This window comes from Mirounga leonina, unplaced genomic scaffold, assembly GCF_011800145.1.
Source record: "Mirounga leonina isolate KUSES-001 unplaced genomic scaffold, KU_Mleo_1.0 Mir_151, whole genome shotgun sequence".
Classification (NCBI taxonomy): Eukaryota; Metazoa; Chordata; class Mammalia; order Carnivora; family Phocidae; genus Mirounga; species Mirounga leonina.
The window spans coordinates 57,200,620-57,214,881 of NW_023270377.1; the positions used below are offsets into that span (position 1 = coordinate 57,200,620).

Sequence of the window (14,262 nt, forward strand, 5' to 3'; positions counted from 1 at the left end):
ATCTGATTTAATCATCCCCATTCTCTAAGAGGTAGAAATGTCTTGATTTTAAAGATGTGAAAATAAGATTCTTAGAGATTCAATTATTTGTCTAAGATTTTATTACCAGTAAGCCTGTCTGACTTCAAAACCCTTACTTTTAACCACTAAATCTTGTACGAAAACAGATAAGATGTGGAAGAATGCTCTAATATAAGTATACAGTGAAGTTTGTTGGCCTAGGAGTATATCTTTGGGAAGTAATCTCTAACTTTTTAGAAACTTTCTAAGAATTGGGAAGTTGCCCATATGACCACCAAATTTCTGTAGCTTATATTTTACAGCTGTTTTAGGCCTCATTTAATCACAAGGCTATTTGGTTTTAAAGGGTAACTTTAATGTTCCCTTCACTTAATTTTTATCTGAATTTTTGGCAATATTTTTATCAAAAAAATTTAAGTTCTTCTCATAGTATGTTACCACCTCACATACAAATGAATATAATAATAATAATAACAACAACAACTTTCAGGCATAAGAACAACAATGCAATCCAGAGTGTATAAGGCCTGTGTTTTGAGTTTTTTTCTTATAGTAGGGGAATGGATTAGTGACGATACAGTCATAACTTTTTTTTTTTTTAAAGATTTTTTAAATTTATTTGACAGAGAGAGACATACCGAGAGAGGGAACACAAGCAGGGGGAGTGGGAGAGGGAGAAGCAGGCTTCCTGCGGAGCAGGGAGCCTGATGCGGGGCTCCATCCCAGGACCCTGGGACCATGACCTGAGCCGAAGGCAGACACTTAACGACTGAGCCACCCAGGCGCCCCCAGTCATAACTTTCTTTTCTAGCCAAATCCTTGACAGACTCCAGGCAGAGTGTAATCTAGAGGATAATTTGAAGGTTATAAGATATATAAGTGGTATTTCCCTTTATTCTGGTTTTCTCTTTGGATTAATTCAGATGATCAGAGAGCTTTATTTTCTTTGCTTCAGAAGAATTGCAATTCCTAAGTTTCTGTTATCTACTCAGTTAAAATTGAGGGTTGCAGTTAAGAAATTGTCATTTAAAACCTGCTGATGCATTTACTGTTGTTGAGGACATCGCTATAGTTAACTCATTGGTTCTTACAGAAAGATGACGATATAGGATATTTTTCATTTAGAGTGTCATAAAAAGCATAGTTATTTTTATAACTGAACTGACCATACTGTCTTTGTTGTTCTGCCACAAAGCTTTCATTTTTGTTTTCCTATTTTATTGTGTCATTTGTGTAAGATGCCTCAGAACATGATAAATATTCTTGTGCTTCCAGGAAGACTTTTTTCATACTTTCCAAATATTCAAAAAATGTACCTAAATCACTGTCTGTCTAGTGTATTTACTAGTAAGATATAATATACATCCTCATTTCTTGCTAATTTTGTTCACATAATTTGTATGGCACTATTTAACATAGCATCAATTTAATGCCAAGACTACTGAAGTATTATTTTAAGTACTTATATTTTAATTGCAACAATATACTTACGTTTTTTAATTTATATTACTGAATAGTTGTACATTGAGATACAAACAGCTTAATTATTTTTAATTCTAGAAAATTATATTTAAAAATTCTTTGTAACCTGTAATGACAATATCTTGGTCTTTGGTATGGAAGAATGAGCTATGGTCACTGTTTTTCTCTTGTTAAACTCAATCAAACTGTCTCTCATGATTCCTATGATATCTTTATCTAAAATAATCAATGCTTTATGTTTGAAAACATCTCATTTTGGGTATATAATCTAGTTGGTAATTTAAATTAATTTATTTATAAATGTGTTTTTTGTTTTGTGGGTATATCACTGCTTTCTGTTTATAATATTTCTCAGTATTTGTTCATTTTTGTGATACTGTTCTTTATCTGGTAATTTGAGTAAATCCCAGTTGAATTATGTTGCCACATTATGTCTTCAAAAGGGCATAAAGTCAGTACACATGCTTCAGTAATATCTGGTTGTTTTACCCTTATGTTTCTAGTTGGCAATTTGAAATTATGGCTTCAACTGCACTTTAAATATGTGATAATAGCATGTGTTTCTAATAAGGGCCAGCACCATTTTGTTCAGATAGTGTGAATGGTTGTCACTCATATATGACAAATGCACCTTCATCTGCTTCTTTGATAGCCCCCTAAAAACCATACCCTCAAATCAGGCCGATGAAATTAGCTGCTGTGTAAATTGTGTGTCTGAGTGGTTCATTATCTAATCACCGTCAGAACCACAGTGATAAAGTAGATTGAAGCAGGGAAGAGGTCTGCCAGATGATTTCACCCACCCCCCCACCCCAAATCCGGTTTCCCTTGGAAACCCTAATAGTGCAGTTTAGAACTTCAGTCTCTCATGCCTGGAATTCAGTATCTTTTAATGTACCAAACCTGAAAATAGCAGTAGTTCTGGAGCATAATTTTCTTTCTGTAAAGATCATAATTTTATTTATTTCAATCAGGTTTTGAAATGTTGAGGCTCTTGAATTACTGTTTTGTTGCTAGTGCCCTAAATATTACTAAATAGGACAAAAATATATATATACTATGTCCTACTTGTAAGAATTCAGAATAATTTGAATAAGTTGTTAATCTTCTAGGAATCTTTAATAATGGCTTTCTGTATTGTTTATTGGATTGCTTCTCTTTAATTCATTTTAGGTGCTTTTGAAGATGATGATATCACGCATGTTGAAGGAAGTGTAGATCCTATTCGAGATATAGAAATAATACACGAAGAACTTCAGCTTAAGGATGAGGAAATGATTGGGCCCATTATAGATAAACTAGAAAAAGTGGCTGTGAGAGGAGGAGATAAAAAATTAAAACCTGAATATGTAAGTAAAAATTTACAGCTTCTTTGATACTTGAGTTCATTTTTTTATTAAAATTTTTAAAATAATGCATCCAATAAAATAAAATACCTAATATTGTTGTGGAATTTTAGAATCCAAGGATAAGTTCTGTTAAAAAATCATGGAGAAACTTCATTTTCTTTTGGCAACAAAGAAAGGGTCATTATGACAGGCTAAAGTGTTTTTAGCAAGGCATATTTAGCAGTAATATTGAGTGTTCATATGGTTTCTATGTATATTCTCAAGTTTTAATGTTAGAGAAGTGTAGTTTTATGATGAAAAACTTACGGATTTAGAGCAACAACTGAATATGAGTTTTGTGGATTTGAAGAAGTGATTTATACAAGGAATTGGTCTTCCATAGAGGTTGGCTGAATGAATGTACTATTAGAAAGATAATTTTAATCTTTATGGAGTGAAAACACGTGTCATTGTCTTTAATATTCAGATGTGTTTTTTATCATATTGTAGTGAGTAATTATTAGTAAAATATAATAAATGTTTCAAAATCAGTTTTGAAGCTTTTAGTTTAAGTATGATCAAATGGTCTTTTACATTAAAAAACAATGGCCTTAATTATGTATTTTCTTGGGGCACCTGGCTGGCTCGGTGGGTGGAGAGTATGACTCTTGATCTTGGGGTTGTGGGTTTGAGCCCCATGTTGGGTGTAGAGATTATTTAAAATCTTTTTAAAAAAATTATATATTTCGCACTTACTAATATCTTCCCTAAACTGTATTTGCTTTTTATGTTTTTTTTTTTTTGTCATGGGAAAGATTTTCTATCTTTTTAATTTTTCATGTATTTTTAATAGATGTGTTTATTTTTAATTTTCTTACTTCTGGAAACTGTTTATCTTTTTCCTTTTTTATTTATTTGTAATAAGTTTGGAAAACTCAGTCGATTAGGGAGTGCTCCACTTTTTTTTTTTTTTTTTTTTTGGTTAAAGATTTTATTTACTTATTTGAGAGAGAGCCAGCGGAGAGGCAGAGGGAGAAGGAGAGAATCTCAAGCAGACTCCGAGCTCAGCGCCAAGCCCACTGAGGGCCTTGATCTCACAGCCCCAAGATCATGACCAGAGCTGAAACCAAGAGTCAGACGCCTAACTGACTGAGCCACCCAGGCGCTCCAAGAGTTCTACACTCTTAAGGAAGAAATCAATTGCAGAATCAACCTCTAAAACTTGAGCACACTCTCAGTAAATTATGGTTGGCAGTGCCTGATCTTAAACAGGGAGGCGTGTGTTGGGCCACTGATTTCCTTAGTAGTCTGGAACAAGCCCAATCATCTTACTTCTTTTAACATCATGGCTATTTCAGTTATTTCCTATTCATAGAGAATAGAGAAAGGAGAGAGATTTTTCTGAGTGAATTATGTAAGATTTAGGACAGAGAAGGGGATTAAAAGTATGGGTATGAAAAATATTCCTGGGGCGCCTGGGTGGCTCAGTCGTTAAGCGTCTGCCTTCGGCTCAGGTAATGATCCCAGGGTCCTGGGATCGAGTCCCACATCGGGCTCCCTGCTCAGCGGGAAGCCTGCTTCTCCCCCTCCCACTCCCCCTGCTTGTGTTGCTGTTCTTGCTGTCTCTCTCTGTCATATAAATAAATAAAATCTTAAAAAAAAAAAAGAAAAAGAAAAATATTCCTTTTTAAAAAGGAAAAAAGGTTGTGAGAAAGATGTTGGGATTGAAAGCAATTCATCTGCCCCAAACAGCATGGTTACTGATTAGAATAAATTCTTAAGCAGTCATCCCTTAGTTTATTGAAACTTACTGACACCCTATGTCTTTCAGAAGCATTACTATCCTAAAAATAAAGTTATCAATGTTGCTTTTTAAAAAAAATTTTATTTTATTATGTTATGTTAATCACCATACATTACATCATTAGTTTTTGATGTAGTGTTCCATGATTCATTGTTTGCATATAACACCCAGTGCTCCATTCAATACATGCCCTCTTTAATACCCATCACCAGGCTAACCCCTCCCCTCACCCCCTCCCCTCTAGAGCCCTCAGTTTGTTTCTCAGAGTCCATAGTCTCTCATGGTTCGTCTCCCCCTCGGATTCCACCACCCTTCATTTTTCCCTTCCTACTATCTTCTCTCTCTCTCTTTTTTTTTTTTTAACATATAATGTATTATTTGTTTCAGAGGTACAGGTCTGTGATTCATCAGTCTTAACACAATTCACAGTGCTCACCATAGCACATACCCTCCCCAATGTCTATCACCCAGCCACCCCATCCCTCCCACCCCCCACCACTCCAGCAACCCTCAGTTTGTTTCCTGAGATTAAGAATTCCTCATTATCAGTGAGATCATATACATGTCTTTCATCAATGTTTCTTTTTACTGAAATGGGAGAAAGGGACATCAGGTTCTTCTTAAATTCTTGGGCTACCATTTCCTGGCTTTTCCTCTCAAAGAAAACTAGAATGTTGAGTGCTATTTTTAATTCCTTGTAACAGTATTTTCTTCTTGTTTCTAAACATATTCCTAAAATTTCTGTACATGATTTGAAAGCATCGCTTGGACTTGTGTTTACAGAAAAATCTGAACACCTTTTCCCCATTCATTTTTCCCTTTCCCCATTCAGCTCTTCTGGATAGATGGAAAGCATTATAAGCTAATTTTCTTGTTTCCCAAAACTGTGATCATTCCATTGTTTACTTCCCTCATATTAGATTCCACTGCTTCAGAATAAATTATAGATCAGTGTTCCTTAACCTTTTTTTTTCATTATCACATCCCTAAGGAAAAAAATTAATTAAAATTTAATTTAAATTAATTAATTTAATTTCTCACTACTGAGAGAAATTAAATACTAATGAGTAAGGATTTGTTGGATAGGGTTGAGCTTTGGAGGGCCACAAGCCATTTTAATAACGAAGTATTTTTCACCCATAGGAATCAATCTTTTGCCCCTCTGTAAGTAATATCACCCTCACTGAGAGTGTATGCTATAGATTCTTGTAGCAAACCCGATACTGGTAAATATAGTAAAACACATGGCTTTTAGAACCTTTTTTTTTTAGTTGTTAGCAAAAATAGGATTTGGGTTGAATCAGTAAATCAATTTGAAGAGAATTAAGATCTTTTACAGTACTGAATCATTTGGTGCAGGGACATCTTATTTTTCTTATTTTTTGAGCCAGGCACTGTTGGACACTTTTTATATATGTTATCTTATTTACATACTTATATATGTAAGTATATATATACTTACAACATGCAAGTATATATATTATCTCCATGTTAGAACTGAAGAAGCTTAAATTTCAGGAGGCTTTATGAATTGCTCAAGATTTCATGCTTAGTGGAAGACGTTAGGAGAAGGAAGGGAAAAATGAAGGGGGTGGGAATCAGAGGAAGAGACGAACCATGAAAGACTATGGACTCTGAGAAACAAACTGAGGGTTTTAGAGGGGAGGGGGGAGGGGGAATGGGTTAGCCGGATGATGGGTATTAAGGAGGGCATGAACTGCATGGAGCACTGGGTGTTATACGAAAACAATGGATCGTGGATCACCACATCAAAAACCAATGATGTATTGTATGGTGACTAACATAACATAATAAAATAAAATTAAAAAACAAACAAAAAACAAAACAAAAAAGATTTCATGCTTAGTAAATTGTAGACCAAGTTTTTTCAGCCAGATCAGTCTGACTACAGGACCAATAAGTTTTGTTTTTTTTTTTTTTTCTTTTTTAAGTAAGCTGTAGGCCCAATATGGGGCTTGAACTCATGGCCTTGAGATCAAGAATCGATGCCCTACTGAAAGCCAGCCAGGCACCCCTGTCTTTTTTTTTTTTTTTTTTTGTAAAATTCCAAAAAAATTGTATTGACCTCATATGTATTTAAAAAATAGTTGTAAAATAAAGGCTAGCAAAACCTACTTGCATGTCAAGAAATAGAACATTATTAGCACCCAAAAATATCCCCATTACTTACCACTTTACTTAACACTCTTCATCTTCCCACAGCTAACCACAGTTCTGAAATTTATAATAATAATGTCCTTGCTTTTTTATACCAGTGTATGTGCCACCTAAAACAGTATGAATTCTTTTTTCCTGATTTAAAACTTTATATAGTGTTGGGCGCCTGGGTGGCTCAGATGGTTAAGCGTCTGCCTTCGGCTCAGGTCATGATCCCAGGGTCCTGGGATCGAGTCCCGCATCAGGCTCTCTGCTCCTTGGGAGCCTGCTTCTCCCTCTGCCTCTCTCTCTCTGTCTCTCATGAATAAATAAATAAAATCTTTAAAAAAAAAAAAAAACTTTATATAGTGTCGTGTTGTATGTATTTATATGAGCATTTTTCACTCAACATTATTTGATATTGTGTACTCATTCATGTTGCATTTACCTTTAATTCATTTGTTTTCCTTACACTAAAGTATTTTATTGGAAGAATATATTATAATTTAAAAATACTTTTTACTGTCACTGGGCATTTGAATTTTGCCCCCCAAGTTTTTGATAATTATGAGCAATGCAGCTGTGAACATTTTTTTACATCCTGGTGCACATAAGGGTAGTTTAAGGCATGTATCTAGAAGTAGGAGTGTATATATTCCTTCAACTTTCCTAGATAACACTGTTTTCTTAGTGTATGAGAGTTTATCCTGTTGTCAACACTTGGTATTGCCAGATTTTTTTTTTCATTTTTGCAATTCGATACCTGTGTGATAGTATGGTCATGGTTCTAATTTGCAGTTCTCTATTTAAGATTGGAGATCTTTTTTTTTTAGTATTTGTTGACTCTTGGATTTCCTCTTTTGTGAAGTGCCAGTTCTAATTTTGCCCATTTTCTGTTGGATCAGTGTCTTGTTCTCATTACTTTGTTAAAGTTACATATATATTCTGGATACTAATCATTTGTTTTAAATGGATTGCAAGTATCTTCTCCCATTCTGTGGCTTTTGTTTTTGCTCTTTTTATGGTATCTTTTGATGAAGATTTAATTTAATTAAGTCTTAATTTTTAAGTATAGTGCTTTTTGTGTCTTGTTTAAGAAATCTTTCCTACCTTAAGGTCATCAAGATGATCTTTTATGTTCTAAAAGTCATATTATTTTACTGTTCACATTTAGGTCATTAACTACCTGGAATTTATTTTTTGTAAGTAGTATAAGGCAGGTATTGATTTGATTTTTTTACCCCATATGGAAAACGTGTTATTACAGCACCATATTTTTAAAAGACTGTCTTTCCCTACTCCTATTGAAGTGCCTCTTCTATCATATATCAAAGAGCTGTGGCATCTTACCTCTTTCCTGAGGATTGGCAGATGACCCCAGGTAATAGTAGCCAAAAGCAACAGTGGGATGGTCAACACTTTTGAGTGGTGAAGGTGAGAAGGGGAAGATAGAATGAGGGGTTGATATACAGAGTCTGGCCTTATGTGTGTTCACCAAATCATTCCTATACTTTCCTCATCCCATGCTGTCCCTGTGTCTAGTCTAGATCAGGGACAATTAAAATGTGGTCCTCAGACTAACAATATTACCATCACCTCGGAGCTTGTTAGAAATGGAAGCTACAGATCTTCTAAATCAGAATGTCTGAGGATATGTTTTGACAAGCTCTCTTAGTGGTTCTTATGCTTGCTAAAGTTTGAGGTTCACTGCTATACAGCGGGCAACCCTTCTTCCCCCAAGGGTAGAGTGGCTTAGGCATCCCCACCTCCAACCCTCTTCTTGTTGTGGTTCTGCCTCATTATCTTATTAGGTCCTTGGTATTATATGGTATTTCCTCCATTTAGACCTGTTTTACAGTTGTCATTAGAGAAGTTAACTCTGAATTGCTTAGTTCATTATTATTGAAAATGGGGGTCTTGGCAGAGATACAAATGTAGTGATCCAAAGGTGCACCTGCACCCCAATGTTTATAGCAGCAATGTCCACAATAACCAAACTGTGGAAGGAGCCCAGATGTCCATTGACAGATAAATGGATAAGGAAGATGTGCTATATATGTACAATGGAATATTACTCAGCCATCAAAAAGAACGAAATCTTGCCATTTGCAACGATGTGGGTGGAACTAGAGGGTATTATGCTAAGCAAAATAAGTCAATCAGAGAAAGACAATTATATGATTTCACTCATATGTGGAATTTAAGAAACAAAACAGAAGAGCATAGAGGAAGGGAGGGAAAAACAAAACAACATGAAATCAGAGAGGGAGACAAAACATAAGAGACTCTTAACCATAGGAAACAAACTGAGGAGTTGCTGGAGGGGAGAGGGGTCAGAGGATGGGGTAATTGGGTGATAGGCATTAAGGAGGGCACGTGATCTAATGAGCAGTGGTGTTATATACAACTGATGAATCACTGAATTCTACCTTTGAAACTAATAATACACTGTATGTTAATTGAACTTAAATAAAATAAAATATTTTAAAAATGCAAAAGAAAAGAAAATGGGGATCTCGGGGCACCTGGGTGGCTCAGTCAGTTAAGGATCCAACTCTTGATTTCAGCTCAGGTCATGATCTCAGGATTGTGAGGTGGAACCTGCTTAAGATTCTCTCTCTCCTTCTTCCTCTGACCCTCCCGCCCTCTAAAGAATAAATAAATAAAAATTTAAAAAGAAATTAAAAAAAAAAAAAGAAAATGGAGGTCTTCTCCTAAAATTTTACCAACAATTTCCCTGATATCATGATATAACAGTATGACAATGGTGAGGATAGAAACCAACTTAACCAGGGAATGATGTTTGAAGGTAGATTAATTTTGTAAATAGTTGGTTTGTTTTTACATTTTACTTTTTGCCTTAAAAAAAAAAAAGCAAGTCACACCCATATTTGTAGTAAAACAAGTATGGAAACACCCTCAATCATGTTAATAGTAAACATCTGGAAAGTTTAAAAAGTTTTAAGAATTAAGTATTTGGAAAGGGAAGTGGATGATTAGGGTGAATACTTTGAGTATTTACACACTACACCTCTCTGTTACTTGACTTTTTTTCATAACAGTGTATTATTAATTTTTTTTTTAATTTAGAAAAAAGGTCTAAGGAAATTATTTCTTTTAGGTGGCCTTCCAAAGAGTTAAATGCATATGCATTGTCCTTAGCTGTTTCTGATCTGTATTCATCAAACTATAATTTTAGCTTTGTACTGGAGAAAGAGTTTTGAAGTTTCTGTCTGAACTTGGAAAAGGAATATGATGGGAGATGTGAATGAAGCTGGAAGAGATTGACATATGAGAAGTTATAGGCTTTAGGATCAGTTCCATCTTCACTTACCTGAAAAATTACGTGGACAATGTAATTTATAAGCAAAGGTTAAGAAAAAGCTCCTTATGAGTTTTCTTAAGACTGTTCCATTTGGAGTTGCAAAGCCATTTTGAGTCAAATATGAGACCCTTTGCCTTTTCATCTAAACTTAGGTTAAAGTCTTAGATTGGGTTTCCTCAGAAGTAGACCCTGGGGCAAGGATTGGAGTGTAGGTGGTTTCTTTGGGAGCTATTTTAGGAGGCACTTCAGGGAATGAGGAATTAAGACCAGGAAGAGAAGGAAACTGAGTTTAATTTTGTTACATATTGTTTAATATGTAAACAAGCAGGTAGAAACTTGAACAGCTGGGGCTCAGTCCTGTTAGGGACCTCTGAAAAACAGTGTAGAAAATGTCTTATAGTTTTTCTGTTGGAATGATGAGGAGGCTGGGGTGATTATCAACTAATTTCCCTCAGTCATTGGTTTTGGGCTGCTCCTAGGGTTGTTAACTCCCTGGCACCTGATGTCTGTGTGCTCTAAGCATGGCACTTAGGCAGAGTTATAGATCCTTACAGCAAGAAGCCATTAGCATGTACTGGACCTGTGAGGGCAAAGGGGATATGGACAGCCAACAGTCTCTGCTGTACATTCCTTCACCCAATGTGCTTTAAATTTTTTGTCCTAATCATTGTATTTATTTTTGGTTATTTTTGGGGATCACAAGTTTAATTTGGTGATGCTTTATATTTTTCCTTGCTTCTGATTTATCTCTAGTTTTCCCAAGACAGTACCTATGGGATTATATTAACTATTTCTTATAGGGGAGTTGTAAAAAAAAATGTTTCCTTACATTCTCTAACAAATGGTCCAAAGGTATAAAATGATTGGTGGGACTTTGATTGGACATAGATCCTAGGCTGTAAAAGAGATAACTACTTGAAAGTTATAAAAAAAAATTAGGTAGATCATTTTGTTTACTAGTTACCTGAATATTCCTTAATATTCACTCAAATGTGTCTATTTTTTAGATAATCTTTCCAAAAATGCAACATTTCAAGCCTCCCTTCTTAGGAAGTTTCCATTTTCTAGATTTGAATGTCATTTGTATTTTTATGTAAATAAGCAGGAAAAACTTAGAACTTTTTAATGCTAAAACAGAATCTCTCCTAAGTGTAAGGTGGATATATTCTGACATAAAGTCATCTTTTATAGTGGGTCTTGCTGTCTGTGGTAAAACCGAGGCACTAAAGAAGGCAGGTGTGTGATAAACATTTCCTATTGGTATTAACTAGCCAAGTGAGTTAGTTTCCTAAGGCTGCCATAACAAATCCTACAAACTGGATTAAATAGAAATGTGTTCTTTCAAAGTCTAGAGACTAGAAGTCTGACATGAAGGTGTTGGCAGGGCCATGCTTCCATTGAACCCTCCTGAGGAGAATCCTTTCTTGGCTTTTCAGCTTCTGGTAGCCCTAGACATTCCTTGGCCTGTGGCTGTATAGCTCCAGTCTCTGCCTCCCATCTTCACGTAGTCATCCTCTCTCTGTGTTTCTGTCCAGATTTCCTTCTTCTTATAAAGACACCGGTCATAATTGGGCTGAGGGCCCGCCCTATTCCAGTATGGTTTCATCTTAACTAATTCTCAATTAAGGTCACACTCTGAGCCCCAGGGGTTAGGACTTCAATGTATCTTTCTGGAGGATGGTTTATGATATAACATTAACACTAGGGCATTAAGATCAGGGTTTTTTTTTTTTTAAGATTTTATTTATTTCTTAATTTGAGAGAGAGAGGGAGTTTGTGCACAGGTGTGTGCACACATTCACACATGCGAGCAGGTGGAGGGGCAGAGGTAATCTCAAGCAGACTGCCCTGATGCGGGGCTCACCCTCATGACCCTGAGATCATGACCTGAGCCAAAATCATAAGTTGGACCTACTGAGCCACCCAGGTGCCGCCAAGGTTGATTTTTAAATCTATTTTAAGTGTGTATACATTTCATTTGGAAAGACAAAATTTGGAAAATGTAAGTAGAAGTCTTTAAGGAATGATTTATTTTGTATTGATCAATTATTTGGAAATTGTCACACTTAAAAAGTATTCATAGAACTAACAGTTAATTAGACAACCAAAGAAGGCAACCAGAAATTGTAGTTGAGTCTTTTTTTTTCCTGTCAGTATCTCTGAGTTAAATAATTAATGTCCTCCAAAAGATATAGCTGTTAGCAGATATCTTCTCATTATCTTAAAGATACTTACATATGTAATAGGTATATTTTTCACTAAAATCAAAAGATTCAAAAGGGTACACTGTAAAACATAATGCTCTCACTTCTGTCTTCTCATTTACACTTTTTTCCTCATTAGAGTTTATATATCCCTTGAGAACTATTCTTATATGACTTAAAAGATTGTTTTCTGAAAGAAAAAGATATTACAAGTACGTGGTGAAGCTGAACTACATTCATTCATCTTTCTCCCCATTGTCTCTGTTTTCATAGTCTCTACCTCAGTTAATGGAACCGAATTGTTTGAAGTGAAACCCAATATCTGACTCTTCTTTCTCCCATTATATCCCATCCTATTGATTTTATCTCCTGAATATTCCCTATATCTCTTCCTCCTTATTTTCATGACTTTTTCAGTTTAGGCTTCATTATGCTTCACTTATTTTTGCAGCTTAACTGACTTCTTTGCCCTTCTTGCCCTTGTTTTCCACAAATAACAAAGTACAGATCTAACTATGTTGTTCCCTTGATTAAAATATCTCACCATCTTCCTGTGAAGATACTGCCAACATAAAGTTCGTGGCTCACAGATTTCTTTGTGATTCAGCCTTGCCTGACTTAACACTTTCTCAGCTTGCCTGACAGTGAACTAGTAAACATTTTGGTTTCGCATGAGCTCATTTACTAGAACTCTCCTCTTCTGCTGCCCCTCCATTCTTGTTTCCTAGTCATCTTTTCAGACACAGCCTACAGCAGAAGTTTCCTACACTTTAAAAAATGTTTTGATTATGATGAACTGTATATAACATAAAATTTACAACTTTAACCATTTTAAGTGTACAATTTAGTGGCATTAAGTACATTCACAATGTTATACAACTTTTACCACTGTCCATTTTCAGAATTTTTTCATCATCCCAAACTGAATCTCCTCCTCCCCCTCCCAGCCCTTGGCAACCTCTCTTCTTCTTTCTCTATGAATTGCCTATTCTAGGTCCCTCATATAAGTGGAATCATAATTTTTGTCCTTCTGTATCTGGCTTATTTCATTTAGCATAGTGTTTTCAAGGTTCATCCATTTTGTGGCATGGATTGGAATTTCACTCCTTTTTAAGGTTGAATAATATTATATTTATGTACCACATTCTGTGGGCATTTGGATTGTTTCTACATTTTGGCTATTGTGAGTAATACTATTATGAGCATTATTGTACAAGTACATTGTGGTTATAACATTTTTGAAGAGATCTCCATTGAAAATAGTCCAGAAGGAAATACTAACTGATAGTGGTGGATTAGAGAGATAGTTATGAGTGCTTCCTCCTTAAATGATTTTCTTTTTTAATTTTATTGCTTTTATAAAATAAATTTATGGAAATGAACCCCAAAGTTAAAAAAATATTAAATGTAACAACCCATTTAGAAATGCATGAACCAGGAATGGATTAGAAATTATCGTAGTTCATTATTTGAGTCTACATAATACACATACCCCAAAACTAGAAAAGAGGTTATAAGATTTTCAAAATTAGAATGACAAGTTGCTTAATTTAATGTGGCAATACCAATGTGAGAGTCAAACTATGCTAGGTAAGACTTTTATGGGTTTAGGAGAAATGACTATCATAGTAAGTATTCTAAGCATAAATGAGGTATTTTTGACAATGATGCTCTTAGACAGCAGTGGGAAGGATTGAGGCAAAGTGTCTCCTTTTTCTTGAACTGGGATGACAAGAATGAGGGTATAAATGTAACTGACCAATTTAATGATCATCTTAACACTTTGTAAGGTATTTTACTTTCTCAGTTTATAGTCATTATTTTAAGCAAATCATTGTTTTTCTTTTAAGGTTTTAGGGAAAATTTTTTTACTTACTTGGTAATATGTGAACATACAGGTAAGATCTGCTAAAGATGAAAATCTTCTGAGTGATTTAATCT

The 14,262-nt window shown here is 35.0% G+C and overlaps 1 protein-coding gene across 1 annotated transcript in view; it reads left to right on the forward strand.

Annotated features, from left to right (window-relative positions):
• The window catches only part of OLA1 (Obg like ATPase 1), a 187,409-nt gene that overhangs the window by 109,039 nt on the left and 64,108 nt on the right, over positions 1–14,262 (forward strand). Inside the window, exon 5 of the mRNA XM_035007737.1 lies at positions 2,677–2,852. Within this exon, the coding sequence (XP_034863628.1) occupies positions 2,677–2,852 (176 nt within the window). The remainder of the gene's footprint in view (positions 1–2,676; positions 2,853–14,262) is intronic.